The following is a 19,483-nucleotide window of genomic DNA, read 5'->3' on the forward strand; positions in this document are numbered from 1 at the left end:
TGTGGCCCTGGATATGCATAAAAAGTAAAAAATTATCAATTTTTGAAAGAAAACTTCTTTCCTTGAAGTAAGCTAAAATGCCCTAATTTAGGATCCTAACATCACTTGAGATGTTTCGAATAAATTCCAAGCTCATATTTTTAAAAACATATTTTCAAAATAACTGACACATCGTGGACTCCAATATTAACATGTTTTTGGCAAAGAGTGCAAAGAGCTTTCGGATGTCAAATCTCTTCAGAAATAGGTAAGAAGTACTTGTCGACAAATATGAGAGATACAAATATGATCCAGTCCCCTGATTCTCCTGAATTCCACATACAATACCCGCCCCCCCCCCCCTATGCGCGCACATAGAAAACATCTAGACCAATTTTCACGTATGTTTATCAGTGGCATCCACCCCCCCCCCCCCTCCCCCCTTCACCAGAGACAAAAGTTACTGTAGCGTCCAATATAGTATCTATCGCATAACCAAAATGATTTACTTCATATTCAAGTTTAATAGCTTTGTTAAATATTGAAAGGAGATGCCTTGTAACATACCGCCTTGCCACAACCGATTCCTCGTGTTTCAGCAACTCCGGACTCTGGATCCACTTATCAATCGTGCCACGAATGTCCTTAAATTTGGGTCTTTTCACGCGATCTTTGTGCCAGCAAGATAACATGAGATCATGTACAACTTTAGGGCAGCTCTGCAAGAGATTTTCAATCATAAACAGCTGCTTTTTAAGTATTTACTTAAGTAAAAAACCGAAAAATAGTTGCGTTGATGAATTCAAAAACAGTAAACAGAATTTCTTTGGTTATGTAAGATCTGAGGCCAATGTAAGGTTAGGTAAAGAGGGAGGGGCTAAGAAGAGAGGGAGTCTGGGAAGCAAGGAGAGAGTAATGCGTTTCAAAGTTTACAAACAGCGGGAAGAAAAAAGGAGCGTCGTGAAGCAACCTACCGTATGGTAAAGTAAAAACCTACTTTTTTTCAGAGTTGGGCAAAACAGGTTCTTGTTTTATGAGGTACTTATTGACAGTTAAGGCTAAATAGGTTCTTAGTTAGTTTCTTAATTTTTGAAAAGTATAAATTCTATTAGTATGTATAAGTATTTAAATCCCACATACAGAAACCCATAAAAAATGAATGTTTATTGCACATGATGAGAACATGTGAAGAAAAAACAAAATTAAGAACCTAATTCGGAAAATCTTTAGATCAAAAATGCTGCTGCAAGGAAGTCTATGGATCAGGAAAAATCAACTGCTTGTACGTCGGCATTGTAGTACCCCGATATAGATTCTAGGGTTTAAAGCAGATAAAGCTCACAAACATAAGCCATGGAAAAAACAAGGAACAGACAATGTTAAGCTGGGTGTAGCCTCGATATGAAAAGAACAGAGCATGGCATATTTGTCATATCTTGGGTAATTGATCAAAGAAAGGCTATGAAAAGCTGTAGTAAAGATCTATGAAATCTAGAGACTTTAAAACGTAAAACATACCATTGGCGGAGGGAGTCTAAAGCCAGAAGCCAGACGTTCAAGCACCTAAAAAAAGAATTTAGGCTTTAATCGAGATTTCAGTTCAGAAAAGAATGCGCCAACAGTCGCATGAAGAAATTAAATATTCTTCCTTCCTTTATTGTAAAAAAATTCTTTGTTTTTAGGTGTTGTTTTTTAAAGTATAATGCTTAATTATAAGTTTTTTCCAACAGTTTGATTTACGTCTGTTTAATTGCTAAATCTTTCGTACTTGTCTTTTCCTCATTTGCATTCACAAAAGTTTAAAAAACTTCTTCTGCTTGATTCATCTTTAAAGAAAATCATAACATGATTGCCAAAATCTTTGAGAATTGTCGACAAAAACAATATTCCCCCTACCATTATAGAAAATGGATTTAAAGAGTTTAAAAGCTTAAGATCTTTGTGATCAAGTAATGAAATAACGAAAGGACGCTAACTTCCATTATTCAGGTTTAGAATAGTGACTTTAAAGTCATCGCATTGCCCAATTTTTATTATTATCGTTACAAGCATTTCCCTAACGATGGGGAAGTATAAAGTAAATTTCCCTAACGAATATACCTCATTATTGCCCCAGTTCCAATATGGCCTTTCTCCGTAACACATTACCTCCCAAAGCAGGATACCATAACTCCAAACATCCGAAGCAATAGTGAATTTCTTAAGTTGGACTGCTTCCGGTGCTGTCCATTTGACAGGGATCTTACCACCCTGTAAAAAAAAATTAAGTAGAAGTATATCAAGAATGATCTCGTTTACAAGCTTCAGGGCCTGCGCCACCGATTCTAAAATGGGGACCCAAAAAGGAGGATTTGATACCTATTTAATACCAAACAGGAGGATTTGATACCTATAGTTACCAAATAAAAATGGGGGCTTGGCCCCCTGCCTCCCACTGTAGCGTGGGCCCTGAGCTTAGATCTATAGCGAAATTTATTTAGACAAAAAAGGTTTGGGTTGCAAAGGTTAGTCACATGATTAATGGAAGCTGACAACAACAGCTATGCATAGCCATAGACCTACAATCCCGGACAAAAATGTTGAGACAAAAGGCAATTCTCGTAATTGTCTAATTTACCTTGCCCCTGCAAATTCGAATCCCCCTTTTCCCCCGAAGCAATGTTGGTCTTGTAGTTCAACAATTTTGCTTCACAATCATGCACTCAAAATTGAATTGGGGGAGGGGCAAAGTTATTTTTGAAAGAACAGTGAAAATATAAGCATTCCTTGCAAAGTCTCAATCAATTTTGTCCGGGATTGTAGTTCCTTGGCTGTAGCCCGACAAGCAACAGCAAATTGCTTACAGTTAAGAAATTTTAGTTCCAGTTTCAGAAGATTTTCAATACTACTGTGTATCTGCCACGAAAACAAAGTAATGATCGATGAAGGAGGAAGATTCTCTTTAACAAATATACGCTCAGCAAATGTTTTGATTCTGGGCAGCAAGATGGGTAATAAATCCCAGTGCTTGCACGAGATTACCCTTTACATAGAACTAAAGATGATTATTCTGCTCCAGTATGACATATAAGAAAAGAACAGCAAATATGATAAGGTGATCTGACATGAATTTAGTATAACTCAAAGATATCTGTTTGTCATCTGCCAATAGGATATAAATTAGTGAATGAAACATTCAATTACCGTTGTGTCATATGTATCATCCTTGCTCAATTCTCTGCTCATTCCAAAATCAGCAACCTTGCAAACCATGTCATCATTTACTAAAACATTTCTGGCTGCCAAATCCTGAAATAATAACATAAGTTAAATTAGGAGTACAGTTTGTAAACGTGACAATACTTAAGGACTGCTATTTTGCGCTAACTGTTAAATTTTAAAAACAGTGTGCGCATATTTGAAAAGTATTATTTTTCCCGATGACTGCATATAAAATTTAGTGTATTTTATCCCATTGCAATTGCTATTATCATAATATATTTGCCAGTCGTCAAATCTAATCATTTCTCAATAGAAAACTGGCATTCTTTGGAAACATAACCAATGGAAAACGAACGTAGTCCGGATCCCCTTCTACATTATTCTAATGACAATATTCGAAAGAAAATTTTGCTGAATCTCAATTTTGTACAGGCAATACAAGGTAGACGGTTACTAAAGCTTTGATTGACGATAAAACCAACACCTACCCTGTGGATGTAGCTCTTTTCAGACAGATACGTCATTCCAGAAGCCACACCCCTTGCCATTCCTAGTAACTGGAGTGGAGTAAATTGATCATCGTTTTTCTGTGGAGATATAAAAGGTTCTGTTACATTTCTTCAGATTGAGAGACTCAATAAGCCAAAGAAGAACAAATAGCAATGGAACATAAGTAGAATATTTTTGATACAAGTTAAAATTCACTAAAATTTCGACCCGGCATTAAATGCACTGGCGCTTCTTCAGATACCTTAAAAGCACTGGCGAACTGCTATCACTCTGTTTTTCTGCGACCACGCCTACTACTTTCCACACATTTTCCTACTAAAACAATATAAGGAGTACCTAGCCCCTTCATTAGTTATGACAAGGGAACTGGGTTCTAACAGCTATATCAAAACAACAGTACATAACAAAGGATTCTAAACTTTTCAACTGCTTATAAACTGATCCAAGATGGGACATTCAATTGGCTTTAGTTATGAAAGCAGCTAGTTTAAAGTATTATTTTTGCTTAATTGAGATTGATTCATAAAGGTGATTTCAATATAAAGATTAGATTAACTATATACTCATACCTAATTGAACAAGTTGCAATGGTTTGAGGGAGTAAATTGAAATTTAGTTAGCATACTTGTAGAAAGGATTGAAGCGATCCATTGCTCATGAATTCCATGACAATCAATATGGGAAGGTCTAAAAAAAGTAAATATTTTATAAGCATTGGCAGACAAACTGGAAGACCACGTAATTTATGCTTTCCGGAACGAGACAGGAAGTGCTTCGGATCATAAATATCGAGAAGTACTTATATGCAAGCTAAGTTGTTACAAGGTAGATTGCACATGGGTAGACTGGCTAGGCATTGAGTTGCATGCTCACAAACGAAGAAATTTGCAAATCTATCAGAAGATCTGGAAAAGGTATTTCTTCAACGCAATAAATTATACACACTTTTTTATAAGAATAAAGTCTATAAGAACATTGAGGCTCAAAATTGCTAAAGCTTAAGAATAATATAAGAATAATGCCAGGCTCAACCTTCATCAGGACTAAAATTTTACCTTAATCTGAGTTTCTCCCAAAGCAAAACAACTGTCACTTTGACATTTATGATGAAGCAACACATAAGAAAGATTTAATATTTTTCTTTGTTCTTAAGGCGAATTTACAATTTAAGAATAATTTTGGGCACAAAATTGAAAATTTTTAAGAATATTGAGGGTTGGCAAAAAATTAGGTATTCTTATGAAAAATGTGTGTATACCTTTAACGACCACACCCTCGAGATGTATGACATTTGGGTCATCAAATTGTCCCATATATGCTGCCTCTCCTATAAAGTCATCTCTTGCTTTTTTATTTGCATTTGACTACAAAAAAGGAGAAAACAATTGTTTTTTTCATTTTCTATTTCAAATAATTTAAGGAAAGTAGCCCTTCATCAAATTCTTGTTTTACAACGAGCCCTCCATTTAATTAACAATTTTGCAAATAAAAACCAAAGCTAATTCATATAATATAATATATATACATTTTATAAAATATATAACATAGATACAAAATAAATTTACAATATATACATAAATATAAAGTTAAATAGGTTTTATTTAACTTTGGTTCTGAAGACATGTAGGGAAGATACCTTTCTACTGGCAGAGAATTCCATGCCTGTACGCTAAAAGATGAGCATTTTTGCCCAAGATAAGCATCTTTATTGTTTTTGCAAAGAGCCCGCAAATGACTTCCTGAATTTCTTGTAAATAAAGCCGATAAACATTCTGACGCTAGCTTCGTAGGTCCGATAACCATATTGTTAGCTTCAATATTGATCTAAACCTGAAGTGGTTCGAGTCCAAGAGCATTTAACAGTGGTCTAGAATTGGGATTTTTTGCGATTATTTTTGCTGCTCGATTGCAAATAGTTCTTTTCGTTTGCAGCACAATTTCCTAGAACTAAGTAACAGTATCTTAATTAGGGCTCTACAGTACCAGTATAAAGCATAAAGTGTCTTGGGAGTTTTCTGTATTAAAAATTCTTTGGCATGTTTAAGAAAGCCAATTGCTCGACTGATTTTGTTGACAGAGATCTGATGTGACCTTTCCAGTTAAGGTTGTTGTCTAATTGTATTCCAAGACATTTGGCAGTTTGGATACTATCTATATTTAGCAACATTTAGTGACGATCCTTGAACCATTCCGAGACTCTAGTAAGGTCCTTATTCATTGCATCATTTAGCTAGTTAATGTTATCAGATCGATAAGAGAGAGTAGTATCATCAGTGTATACTGCTACCGTGGAGTTTTTGCCAGCTAGTGGTAGATGGTAAATAAAGAGAAGAAATAGCAATGGCCCTAAACATGACCCCTGGGGTACTCCAATATAATTGTCCATTTGTTCAGATACAATTCCATTTATACTTAAGCACTGTTTGCAAATTGAAAAGCATGATTTAAAAAATAATAACAGCGTTTTTTGGAGACCATAGTGCTCTAATTTGTGACATAGAATACTATGGTCTACAGTGTCAAATGCCTTTCTAAAGTCGATCAGTAGTACCAAACCAATGAGCTGTCTATTGTCTAAACCGCTGTACCAGTCATCAGTGTTTTTAATAGACAGATTACGGTAGACTGCAAGGCACGAAAACCAGATTGTGGATTTGCAAGCAGGTCATTCAATTTCAAATGTTTGTACAACTGGTTACAGACTTTCGAAGAGCCTGGAAATGGCTGCGCAACCGATATTGGAAGGTATTTTGATTTTTTGCTTTCATCACCATCTTTGTAAATGGGTGCAGCCCTAGCAATTTTTCATAAATCAGGAAAAATGCTTGTATCAAAGGAGAGATTCTCCAAGAATGGCAAGGCCAGTTTCTAGACAACTTGAAACAGTGTCAGTTCCAACGCTCTTTAACTGGCTGTTTTGGTAATGACTTCCCTTATGTCACGGCCAGTAAGGATTTAAATCTAAATTTTGGAGTCGGGCTTTTTATCTGAAATTTTCCTGATAATAATGGTTTAACAGTCTCTTCAATATTTCTAGCAAAATCGGTACCTATTGTACGAGAGTGGTCATTCACAACGTTTCCGATTTCACTGTTGTTTGTGATTTCCTTGCCACAGTTCTTGACGCAATCATCACATGAAGAAAACTCACAGAAAGATGAAAAGTTGGCTGTTTTCACTGAGAAAATGATCCATAAATATTTCTGGCGCTTTGGAAAGATTTTCATGGAAGATAGCAACATAATATGCGGTGTTTACAGAACAACCCCGAATAACAAAACCTGCACCTGCAACAATGTTTTTGCCCATTTCAGAAATTTTGTTGACCTGCAATTTCTCAACCTTTTCAAGAAGCATACTTTGTGCAGCCTACATCCTTTGCAACATCATAATATGAAAGACCTGTCTGTCTGTGATGTGTTTGCTAGTTTATTTCTTTTATTTCCTAACGCTATTTCTTTAAGTTCCTCTCACTTTAGTGAATCAATAATACTTTGTCACTTACATGTCGCAAGTAAGAGTTAGGCCATCAATTTTACCTAACCATTCAAATACTTTGGAAAGAGGAGTGTAAGTGTATTCAGAACCTACACTAGAACTGATTTGATTTCGCGGCTTCATTAGAATCCAATGTCTTACGAAGAACATCTATCCTGTTTGTCTACGAAAGATCACAAACTTATACCTTGAGAGTCTTGACGGCGACAACTTGTGCTTTTTCGGAAGGTTTTTCCATAGTTCCTATGTACACATCACCAAATTCACCTAAGAATAATTTTTAATTGCAGAAAATTCATAGAATTCGACAAATTCCTTTTCGATTCTCATAAGCCTACAAACCAAGATGATGGTTGCCAAGGCCTTAAATTGTATGTTACCGTTGTGGGCCTTACATCTAATTTCAGGCCTAAAACGTTACATCTTATAAATAATACAATAAATTCATTCGAGCATCTCTAATACAATTGTTTAATTTTGAAAAAAAAAATTTGGCCAAAAAGCAACTATGAAGTGTCTACAGGGTGAAGCTTTATTTCCTGAAAGTTGAGCAGCACTGATATCTTCAACAGAAGACGGTGTAATGTGTAGAAATTAAATTAAAACTTCTTAGTGATGAATAAAAGAAGACAGAGCCGAGAAAGATGAGAGCAGTTATTTAGGTGGATGATAATAAATGCAGAACAAGGTTTGCACCTGTCACAGAGGCATTTGTTTGTCACTTGAACAGTTTTTGATGCAATCGTTAAAAAATGGGAAATTCAAACATTTAACTCTTGTGACGCAGGCAAACAAAAATGTAGCTCGATTCGCGAATGCAAATAGCAGTTGTAAGAATCTACCACAATGATAAAACGTTTCAAGTCTTTCAAGCTATCAAAAAAACCATTCTTAACCTAATTTTTAACCGACTCACCTCCACCAATCAAACGATCTAGCTTGATCCAGCCGCGGTCCAATTCGTTAGCAAACTGTTGCACAACGTCCTCAAAATCTTGATAGGTCAGATTAACAAATTTCTGAACGCCTTTCCCACTTGGTAGAATCACTGAACAAGGTAAGAGAAACTTAGGATCAGGTCAACCAAGCTCTTAAGGTGTTTGAAACTTTGCATAATTTGAACACAAAATTTCTGAAAGATATTTTTCTCTCGAAAAGCACATGCAAAAACCTATGTATGAACAAATATTTTGAATTCCAAATGTGGAAAATATCAGTCATGGTATTTAGTAGCTCAGTTACTTAGGTCCAAAGATCTCGAATTCACTTTAAAATTGAAGCGAATCATCCATAAATATAAATGAATTTGAAATTATTAATGGAAGTTGGATTTCTGGCAAAAAATGCTGCTTCACAGCATGTACTGATAGTAGTCAGTTCTGTCCATGATGCAATCTCTTAGATGCTTCATCTTAGCGTAAATTATTTGCATAACTACTGTCTTGCTAACATCGAAAAGGGTTGCTAATGATAATGATCATGATGATGATGATGACTCAACCTATCGGTGCTAGTTCTAGAGAAAATTGATGGCCGGTAAAAAAAATTGATAATAGGTTCGGTAATACTTAAAAGTTCCAGGTCGAATTTGCCTGCCTGAATCTACAATAATTGAAATCGTAATTGGTTGACATCAAAAGTCAAAATTAAACGATTAATAGAAACAAAAGCCTGAAATATTATGGGAAACACTAACTGTTAGGGAAAGAAAATGATATACAAACATTTATCAAAACTTCTACTTACGATCAACTAATTCACTATTTAGGGAAAGAATAGCTGGGTACATTGAAAATTTTTAAGAAATATTTAACAGCGAATTTGTACGAACCTTCCCCGTTTTCAAGTCGAACAGTTTGGAGATGCTTTGGATGTCCCCTTGATAAACAGGAAATTAACACATTTTATTGACAAAGATACAAAATATTATTGGACATAAAAGTGACAGCTATAACCAGGGATCTGAATTGACGGATATTTTAGTTGAAGGAGGGGGGGGGGGAGGAAGTGAAAGGTGCTAGATTTCCGACTGAAAAACAGGCCAATTGTAACTTTGTTAAAATTATACTTAGCTTTACTGGCAGAACCTAAAGGTCAGACAGTTCTGCTACTTCCTATCTTAATTGAAAACATTCTTGGAATAGGCGTTATGTAATATTACTCCCTGACGGAAAAAATTATGAATTATTGAATTATGAATTAATGGAATAATGACTTAGCATTTATGACCGCTCTGTTCTCACTGGTGTGACAACCGAACACCCCTTGCCATTTACGTGGCTGTGAGTAATTAAAATAAAGAGCAAATCTATACGCATAGTCTAGAGGAGTAGTTTGAAATTAAAAGGAGTCACTCGGTGGAAAAATGGCAAAAGGACACAAATAACGCAAATGTGATAACTTCTGTATAAAAATGTTTGAAAAAATGGAAGGAAAATCGCTAAAAAGGGGGGGGGCGTTATGAAAATCGTATGAAGGTATTCGTAACATGAACTAAGTCATTTTGATCAAACCTGCAGTGAAAAATTTCTTGAAAACAAGAAAAAAGATGTAGCAGAAGAGACGTACCTTCGGTAGAAGTATACGATCAAAGCGATAGCAATCAACAGTAAGACAAACAATGTGACTACGACAGCAATGACCAAAGTCAGTGAAATACCTGTAAATAGAATTCTACACATAATTTATACAGTAAATCACTCAAGGTGACTTAAAGGGAGCCTTTTATTTAACATACACTCATTTTTTTTATAAGAAACAAAGGTCGATGTTGAGTACTCCAGTTTCTTAATGTTCTGGAAATTTCAATACTCAATGTTTCTTAAGAGTTTCTTAATTATGATGTCATGAGTGATGTTATGAAATGTTCGTGACCTATTTTTCACGTCAAGAGACTCGCTTCTGCTCTGACGCTGTATTTAGACGTTGAAAGTATATTTTTATCCCTTGTGTCTTAATTTCTAGGCCATTTGGGCAATCATGTTCTTAGATTTTACAAAATTTCGTTGTTCTCAGTTTTATCATGATTAAATAGTTTCTTAATTTGTTTGCTTCGAGTACTGAAGTTTCTTAATTTTTTCTGACTGTCCAGTAGTCGTTTCTTATACCCAGTTTCTTATAAAAAAATGTGTGTATTAGCTTGATCTATCGATCACCTTGGTTAACAATAAGGTACAATTTAAGTTTACAATTCATATATCACGGTAATATGATATGAAAAACTATAGAGCCTGCGGAGAAACATGAAATGTAACTCGTAAATGATAACAATTATGAATTCCACTGGCTAATACTTTCCTTTTCCTTTAATTTCAAATCTGATAACTTCTTTTTTGGAAAATCCAGCGCTCGTGTGTGACTTTACCTAATTTGAAAAAAATATCATTAAAACGTTCAATACGCAGACATCTGCATAAAGTTAATATTCTAAGCAGACCTCGTAACCCTGAGAGAGGGTGCGAGTGACGCTTGCAGGCACAAAAGCCTATTCTCCTAATTCCTGCAGACACTTCACAATCGATTTTTAGCTCTAGTATTTAAAAACCATGCCCAAATGACAGAAAATCATTGCTTAAACGCCACCAATTTCGTTTCAAAAGTCGGTGTCAAGTTGAATGCTTGTTCTCTCTGTCTTGTCTCTTTATTTCTATTTCCTCTTTATTTATCTATTATTCTCTAATTTTTTCCATTTATATCTCAAATTATATTCTCTGATCACTCACAATTACTCGACCAATTCGTCGATTTTTTCCACAAGTCACTATATTTTTCAAAATATCACTACCGTCCTACCCACTTCCATGCATGCTTCTAAGAACAACTTTGAGGAAATGTCGAGAGGTTTAAACATTTTCTGGACATTGATATAAAGTTTGGGAATCAAACCTTCATACTTACAGACACAGTGTACTTCTTCGTTTCTAGATCTTGTTTAACAGTGTATTCCATTTTGGTGGTAAACATTCCCTTTTCATCATTAACAGTGATAAAATATCGCAGATCATCACCGCCCTTGGTCAATGGCTCGTTCCATAAAATTGTCACTGATGCATCAGAGTTTGTCCTTTTGGCAAGATTCTGAACCTCCGAAGACACTGAAAATGAGATGTGCTACATATACAAAAAATATCTTTTTAGGATAATTATCCAAAGTAAACGAATGTGAATTCAACTAAAAAAAATTTGCTAAAAAGCTCAACTTTGTCATTTAGGCTCCTAATTTCAATACACGAACATTACTATCATTAAACAATTTGTTCAAGTTTCCGTATCACAAAATGAAATTTGCAGGACACATGACCAAACTCAATCCTACAAATTCGTTGCATACTTCAAAAGGAACCCCCGATAATGTTTTTCTTTGCAGAGAATTTCGAATAGCTTGCCAGAGGTACATATTTCAAATTTGTCACAGTTAAAGACACTTGCACAACCGGCATGCATAGCAACAATCTTCAGACATTGATTGTGTTTTGTATTTTCATGCAATACGATATTGGACTGGTTTTGAAAATAAAGTCGCAAAAAATGCAAGTTGCACAAGATCCTTTAAATGCTCACTGTTATAAGAAAAATAAGGATATTTTGTCTATTAAAGTGTCCCTTTGAAAAAGAAAGCCCCAAAAACAAGTTTATTCAAAAAAGGAACCTAAATTGAAATCCACTGACAATAACTTCTTAAGCAATGATCAAGTGGTCCCCGTGGCTGCAAAGTTGGAGTTAATAATACTGCCTATAACTAAAGTAAAAAATGTCTATGCGATATGTGGGGACAGAGTCTTGCAGACAGGAAAAACAGAATGTTTTCAATCACATGCTGTCCCTTAAATTATCATTGAGCAAACAGTGTAACTCAAGACAAACGTTCACTCACATCCTGATCCAGTCAAAACTGAAGTGCTGTTGTACTGAGCCTTGTCGAAGCCGATGGCAGCAGTGACATTGTTGATGGAATAAACTCTGACGTCATATCGTGTGTAGGCGCTCAGCCCAGTGACATTGAAGAAAAGGTTAGGTGTTGTAAAGTCAGGTGGAGTTTTACATTTAGTACAGCTTGCTTTTATCGTGTAACTTGGTTTGTCTCCAGTCCCTCGGTCCATTGGGACCATCCATTCTAGTAAGATCCACTTTGACCCAATCTGTTTTGCCCTAACGACATTTGGAGCAGATGGTGGCGCTGTTGAAAACCATATTGGTTTATAGTTTATAAGATTAAAATGATAAAAAAATTGGTATTAAAGTGAAAACAGAATTGTGCACATTAGAAATCAATAATATAAAAAGAATATAAGAGACGAAAATAAAAAATTTGCATTATTTATTTATATAGAAAAAAGGATTTAATTAGGACCGGAAATTTGTTTACAAAGAAAAAGAGTGAAAGTTTATAATGGAAAGCTTAAACGCCCTCATTGCCAATGATATATGATATTTCATCTCAGTATGCAGGGTTTCCAAAGAGCTACTAATTCAAAATATCAACATTTGTGCGTAGATAATTATACAATTGTATGATGTGATTTGTGGGTGGTAAAGTGTTAAGGTAAATCGCAGAAGCTGGAAATAGTAAGAGTTGTGGTTAGAGAGAGTGATCTTGAAAATAGAAAAGTGGATATGAACGAGGGTGCGTTTCACCGGGACAGGGGCAGATCCAGCAAAAAGCCTGATTGAGTTCTAGGCCAATGCAAAATTTCTATTTATGAATTTTAGTGGGGGGGGGGAGGGCACTTTCCAATCACTAAATCTAGATTTTGGATCTCCTTTTAACAAAAAACAGTGCCTCTGCGAACTTGTGCAACCCCTTCTCAATATCATTAGTGTGGTGGAATTACGATTTTACCCGGACAAAAATAATAAAAAGCTGTAATTTGGCACATAGGTTCCATACGACACTGGGAATAACCAGAAAAAAGCCTCATCAATTGGACATTGGGAATTCCTTATTTGGGCAAATCCCATATGGCGCACTGATCAGCAGGGGTTCAAATTTTGATGTCGCTCAAACCACATTATATGTAAATATTCTGAAAGAAAGTTTCATGCTGAACAACTTTTATTCAACACACACGCCTTTACAATGTGGAAATAAGTACTTTCTGGTCAAAAATAGCAGATAGGGGGCAACTGGGCAATAGCATGTATACAGTGGTGGCGCCAAGGGACGGCTAGGGCGCTACAGTCCCTCCAAAGAAAGCATCTAGCCCCCCTATCGGAGGAAAATTTTAAGTTAATGACGGAGCAAATTTGACAAAATAACGTACAAAAACTGCATATTTTAGTCAATTTAGCCCCCTGTTGGAAGCTCCAACCCCTCTGTCGGAAGATTTCTGACGCCACCTCTGAATGTATATAAGTTTATTTATGAACAACTTATATATTAACAAGATCAAAACATGCGATGATGAAATTCTATCCAACAAGGAGCAGGTTAAGAATCCCGCTAAACATTTTGAAATTTCTGCATCCGTGTATTATTTTGAGAAAATCTGCGTCCGGCAAGTGTGTAGAATTCCCTCGTTCCGTTGAGAAATTGCCAGATTTCTGCAATCTACGACAAATTTCCCTAAAATTCTGTTTTTCCGCAAACTCTGATGACAACAGGGGAAAAAGTGAACCACGTTGAGGTATATAAATTTGTCCGGGTTTTCCGTTTTTCATAACTATTTACCGGGTTTTGGGTCCTAGGTACTTTCAAAACATCCTCTTTTTCACGTGCGCACTTCTCAATTGAAAAGTTTGCAATTTTTGGGATTATACGAAATTTGGAAGTTATCTCTTTTTCTGGTAAAGAAGGTCATAAAGGGAATATTACTGGCCCAACATCAAGCTGTAGTTTTGTGCAGCCACTTTGAATTTGCACTGAATTTGGCAGTGTTTTTTAATTTTTAATTTTAATTTAGTAAATTTGGCAGTGCAGTGTCTTAGTAACAAAAATTACGTCTTAGGAACAAAGATGGAGGTTGTCAATGAAAAAAGGTTGAAAAACTATCAGAATTGAAATCTTCCTCTTTAAATTAGTTTATAATGAACGAATCATGTTGTTTGGACCGTTCGGTCGCGAGTTACTTTGTTTTTAATATTTAGATATTTCTTTAGATTTGACCGGAATTTGCTGCTGCAGTGAAAAAATTTCACTAGAGTCAGCCCGGGCTGAGTGGGCCCGGGTTGAGTCAGCCCAGGTTGATTGGGACCGGGTTTAGTCAGCCCGGGCTGAGTGGGCCCAGGTTGAGTCAGCCCGGGCTGAGTGGGCCCAGGTTGAGCCAACCTGGGCTGAGTGGGCCCGGTTTAAGTCAGCCCGGGCTGAGAGGGTATTATCATTCTTTATCTTTTTCACACACTTAATGTTTTTGCATCGATAGAATTTGCCATATAAAATGAAAATATTCAGCAAGAGGATCTGCCATTTTTTCGGCGCGGTTTTCAATATTCACTCGTCCCACTTTGTTTCTGCCCAATCACCGCTAAATTTGCATATTCTATGGGTACGTATGTTAAATAAAAGTTATTCAGCATGAAATTATCTTTCAAAAGATGTACATACTATGTGGTTTTAGCAACATTAAAATTTTGAACCACTACTTATCAGTGCGCCATTATGGTATTTGCCCAAAAAAGGAAATCCCAATGTCCAATTTATGGGGCTTTTTTTCTAGTCATTTCCAACTTAGTATAGAACATCTCTGCCAAATTACAGCTTTATATTATTTTTATCCGGGTTAGACCGTTTTTATATATAATTCCACTACACTACATATGCATGATGTTGGCTGAAATGTTGGATCGTTTGACCACCTTGTTGGCTCATCCAGCATCTTCATTTTTGATGGCAGCCGACATCCAACAATTCTATTGTTTTGAAATGTTGGCTGAAATGTTGGAACGTTTGACCAACAGCGTTGGATTACATCCAACATGAAAAAAATGTTGGGCGAAATGTTGGGTGACAGGCTGGATCGTCTGACCAGGGCTTTAATTTAATGATCTGCTAGAATGCTGCGAGGGTCGCTGAGCTATTGTTCTGTTGTCCTCCGCAGTATCTGAAACATTGTTTTTAGCTTTGTGTTGGAAAACTGATTGAGTGTTGTCCACTAAGGAACTTACGCTGGATCCGTCTCTAACTGAGAGAACAACGAAGAAATCGTGAAAATAGAAATAATGGTTCTTGTGGTGTAAAAGGAACCTGATATTATTGCAATCACCATCAAGGTAAATGACGGTGATTGCAAAAATAGTGATCATGCTAGCAAGCATAAAAAATGATTTTTCTCTAGATGTGGCAAAAATTGCGGAGGCGCGGGGGGGGGGGGGGGCAAGCGCTCCCCATGTTTTGCTACATTGTCGATTTTGTCGGTAAATGATGTCATTGGTCGGCAAATTTACTTGTTTTGTTGGCATTGCCCCCCTCCCCTACCAGAAGAAAGGATTTCAGCCTCTGTTCCCTAGCTCTATCGTGCATCTTGGGCATTATTAAGATATTCTTTGCTACTTTTGATCCTTAAGTGACCTTCTAGTCACTTGTTTCATTGTATTTATGGGTACATAAATTTATTCATTCTCTTTCATAACAAAATCAATAATCTGTTTAAACTAAGCTCACTTTCACAGTCGACAGTTGGAACATTTTGATATAAAAGTGGTCTGTTATATCCATTGTTGCATATACAAGGTGTTGTCCTTGGCTTCAGTCCGTCCTCAACATTTGCACCACATCTGGTACAACCAAAGTTACCAGCAGCACTTTTGAAACTCTTTGCAGGGCATTCTGTCAAAAAATAACCATGTTAACACTCCTTTTATTGCGATGATGGAAAGTTGCAAGAAAATTGATGGATATAAGTCCTATCCGTTCAAAATTAAATACCAGTTTCATTAAATTTGAACAGGAATTAGGCTGTATTAAAAAATTTAAAGTTTCTAGGATAAAAAGAAGTTTTATTACAATATTCATATAAGGGAATATGATCTGAATATTGGGTTACTATTTATCGACTCTTTAAATGCTTTTGTAAAAGAGAATGAACGATGGCTAATTTTGTGTTATAACGTATTATATTAACTATATGAAACATTATAACTTATTGATAGATATTGCAATTTCCAGGGACGAAAACAAGTGGCTAATTTTGAGGGGCGTGGAGGGGTGAAAATTCCAACTTTATTTGAGAAATTTTTCATTCCACCTGCGAATCTACTGTACCTACCAAATAGGTATTTGGAAATAGCCCTTACTCCGTATTGCTAGTTTCTTTATAATCACCAAAATTTTATTCAAAATAATTAGCGTAAGGCATAAAAACCTGAATCTCTAAATTTGTATTAACATGACACAAGCATTTATACTTACTGTAAGAAGTCTTTTTCTGATTTGCCCATTTTAAAGCTATTTGATGCAGATCGATTTTATCTAAAATATATTTTTCACGATATGGAAGCATCAAGGAATTGAGCCCTCTATCTTTTTCGTTTTGATCGAAGGAAACTATTAGCAACTTTCAGAAGGCCAAATGCCTTTTCGTTCTTTACAATTAAAATTGATGATTTTAGAGCAAGCGCATATGCTCGATTCGTAAGATGAAACACCCTTCTTTAATCAAATACGTTTGCTGCAGCTTTTGCAATGTTTTCTTGATTCTCAGCAGCTTTATCATAGCAATTTTTGTTAATGAATTAAGGACATTTACGAACAACAGGGGCAGTTTAGCATACACTCGTCTTTTATAAGAAGCTTTGAGAATTTTTAATATTGAACAATTCTTAATCTTTTTATTGGATCAACTACTCGCAGTTCTCTTAAAAAACTTCCATTTTAATGTTTTCTAATCAATATAGGTATTATTATTCCAAACTGTAAAGTTTCAAGTTTATTCGGAAATCCATTTTGCGTGTTCTTAATTTGATTAACCAAACGGCGCCAGAAAGAAAGCAAACGGCGCAATTGTGCAATTTTGATCCAGTGGAGACGGGGCTTCACAATAGAAAACGATTAGTGGATGGATCCGCTCCAGCCTGTGAATTCTAAGAAGGTTTAAACTTTTTACATTTGAAATCCCACAATTCTTAAAATATAAAATTCAGAAATTTGGTCTTGAGAAAAAAATCCAAGTCAACCGTTAAGTTTTCCAACTGTAACTGGTTTTTCCAAATTCTGGGGGGGCGTAAGGCCCATACACGCCCCCCTCCCCACGCCCCCTGTAAGAATATCCGGTATATAACAACGAAAGAGCACCCAAATTCGAACTTCAATACTCCATTTCATATTCTCACGCATAACATAATATAACATAACATAACGAACCGGGCGCATGCCCAACATAACATAAATACGAGGCTAATAACGTCACACCTTTCCTCCAACAAAAGAATAAACGGAACAGTAAGATAATAAAAATAATTGTTTTTAAAGTTTGCTAATCAGAAGTTGTGGCCAGTGAGGTAGTCCGGCCGAATTACTTTCCTGCCACTCCTTGTCGTTACTGGCTGGTAAAAGTTCAATTGCCTGTGATCAAATCTGGTCTCAGCAGGTCTGGCGGCTGCTGTCTTATCTTCAGTAGGATCAGGTCGTGAGTGAGGTGACTCTTGCGGATCAAATTGCTCCATTTCAGATTGGTGATCTTCATAAGGTCGAGCCACTGCTTCTCGTTCCTTTCTGGGGAAAATGATTGAATCTTCTTCATCTGCAAAGAAAGGCTCTTTGGTTTGACGTAGAAACTTTCGATTTCGTCTGAAGATTCTTCCATCTTCGGTTTTTACATTATAAGATCTTACACCAACTTGCTCTATGACACATCCTTTGGTCCAGCGGCCTGTTCTGTCGGAATTTCTTGGCTTTATCCGGACTACATCATCTTTCTTTAATGCACTTAGCTCCCTTGTGCCTCTGTTATAATACTTTGATTGTATCTCTTTCCTCTTTCGAAGTTTTTCTTGGACACCAGTGACAACCTTTGGTTTAAGGAGCTTCTTCGATATGGGAAGCAGTGTTTTAGCTCGTCTGCTAAACATACGCTGGGAAGGAGAGCTTTCCATCCCCTCAGACGGCGTGTTTCGCCATTCTAGTAGCACAAGATAGAAGTCATTGCCAGATTCAGTCGCTTTTTTCATTAGCATCTTTGCAGTTTTGACGGCATTTTCTGCTTTGCCATTACTCTGTGCGTACTCTGGCGAGCTTAGCTCGGTGGTAAATTCATATTCCTTGGCAAAATCCTGAAATTCTTTAGAGGAGAAAGGTACGTTGTCACTCATGAGCGTATCTGGTATGCCATGAGTAGAGAAGTGTCGCTTGAGCTTCTTCTTAATTTCCCCAGCAGTTTTGTAAAATAGACGATCTATCTCAAAGTAGTTGGAGTAGCAATCCACAGTACAGAGGAAGTCTTTGTTGTTGACTGTGAAAATGTCAGCAGCAATTATTTGCCAGGGTCGGCTTGCGATTTCACGAGGAATAAGGGGCTCTCTGGTCTGGTTGTTTTGGAATGTGTTACAGATTTCACATTTCGAGATGAAGTCGATAAGATCTTTGTTCATGCCAGGCCAGTAAACTGCTTCTCTGGCTCTTCTGAGGCAGCTCTGTATTCCTCTGTGTGTTACATGCAGTTTATCCCGGATCTTTTTGCGCAGTGTTTCTGGAACAACTGCTCTCTGACCCTTGAATATTACGTCATCCTGTGTTGCTAGCTCGTCTCTAATTGAGAAGTATGGATGAATACATCGAGGAAGGGTATCTTTTCTTTCTGGCCACCCATTCAAAATTATTTCTTTCAGTGCTTGTAAAGTGTTGTCACATTTGGTTTCTCGCTGTATTTCCTTCAGCTGTGGCTCAGAGATGGGGAGATAATTTGACATGTGGATAGTTTCGACTTCTTCTTCAGTTGCGGACTTTTGTCTCTCACTTGTCGGCAGGTATGCACGAGAGAGTGTGTCTGCTAGAACAATTTCTTTGCCAGGTTTATAGCAGATTTTAACATCGTATGATTGCAATCTTAGTAGCAACCTTTGCAGTCTCTTTGGAGCAGAGGCGAGTGGTTTGCTGACGATTGAGACAAGTGGTTTGTGATCCGTCCAAAGTGTAATCTCTCTGCCATAGACATAGGTATGGTGATGTTCCACTCCAAATACTTGTGCAAGCAGTTCCTTCTCTATTTGGCTGTAATTTTGCTCTGCAGGGGTGAGGGCTCTGCTTGCATATGACACGGGACGTCCCTCTTGCATGAGCACGAAACCAAGCCCCTTTGATGATGCATCAGCCTGGCCTTCTGTTGCTGCCTTATGGTCAAAATACTTTAGAACTGGTGCCTCACAA

At 36.6% G+C, this 19,483-nt stretch overlaps 1 protein-coding gene across 3 annotated transcripts in view; it reads right to left on the bottom strand.

Annotated features, from left to right (window-relative positions):
* Nucleotides 1-19,483, bottom strand: part of LOC135688202 (ephrin type-A receptor 3) — a 33,192-nt gene that overhangs the window by 7,841 nt on the left and 5,868 nt on the right. For 2 of the 3 annotated variants that reach the window (XM_089114177.1, XM_089114176.1), the window contains exons 4-18: nucleotides 15,785-15,949; nucleotides 12,062-12,364; nucleotides 11,086-11,282; nucleotides 10,485-10,552; nucleotides 9,757-9,846; nucleotides 9,020-9,066; nucleotides 8,105-8,236; nucleotides 7,376-7,455; nucleotides 4,949-5,054; nucleotides 4,316-4,377; nucleotides 3,669-3,767; nucleotides 3,163-3,267; nucleotides 2,080-2,229; nucleotides 1,498-1,542; nucleotides 547-698 (exon numbers count right to left, since the gene is read on the bottom strand). In XM_089114177.1, coding sequence (XP_088970303.1) covers nucleotides 547-698; nucleotides 1,498-1,542; nucleotides 2,080-2,229; nucleotides 3,163-3,267; nucleotides 3,669-3,767; nucleotides 4,316-4,377; nucleotides 4,949-5,054; nucleotides 7,376-7,455; nucleotides 8,105-8,236; nucleotides 9,020-9,066; nucleotides 9,757-9,846; nucleotides 10,485-10,552; nucleotides 11,086-11,282; nucleotides 12,062-12,364; nucleotides 15,785-15,949 — 1,801 coding nt within the window. Of the gene's footprint in view, nucleotides 1-546; nucleotides 699-1,497; nucleotides 1,543-2,079; nucleotides 2,230-2,335; nucleotides 2,875-3,162; nucleotides 3,268-3,668; nucleotides 3,768-4,315; nucleotides 4,378-4,948; nucleotides 5,055-7,375; nucleotides 7,456-8,104; nucleotides 8,237-9,019; nucleotides 9,067-9,756; nucleotides 9,847-10,484; nucleotides 10,553-11,085; nucleotides 11,283-12,061; nucleotides 12,365-15,784; nucleotides 15,950-19,483 lie in introns of those variants that run through there. The other variant, XM_089114178.1, reaches the window with a different exon arrangement.

This window comes from Rhopilema esculentum, chromosome 19, assembly GCF_057945365.1.
Source record: "Rhopilema esculentum isolate cy_ngs chromosome 19, ASM5794536v1, whole genome shotgun sequence".
NCBI lineage: Eukaryota > Metazoa > Cnidaria > Scyphozoa > Rhizostomeae > Rhizostomatidae > Rhopilema > Rhopilema esculentum.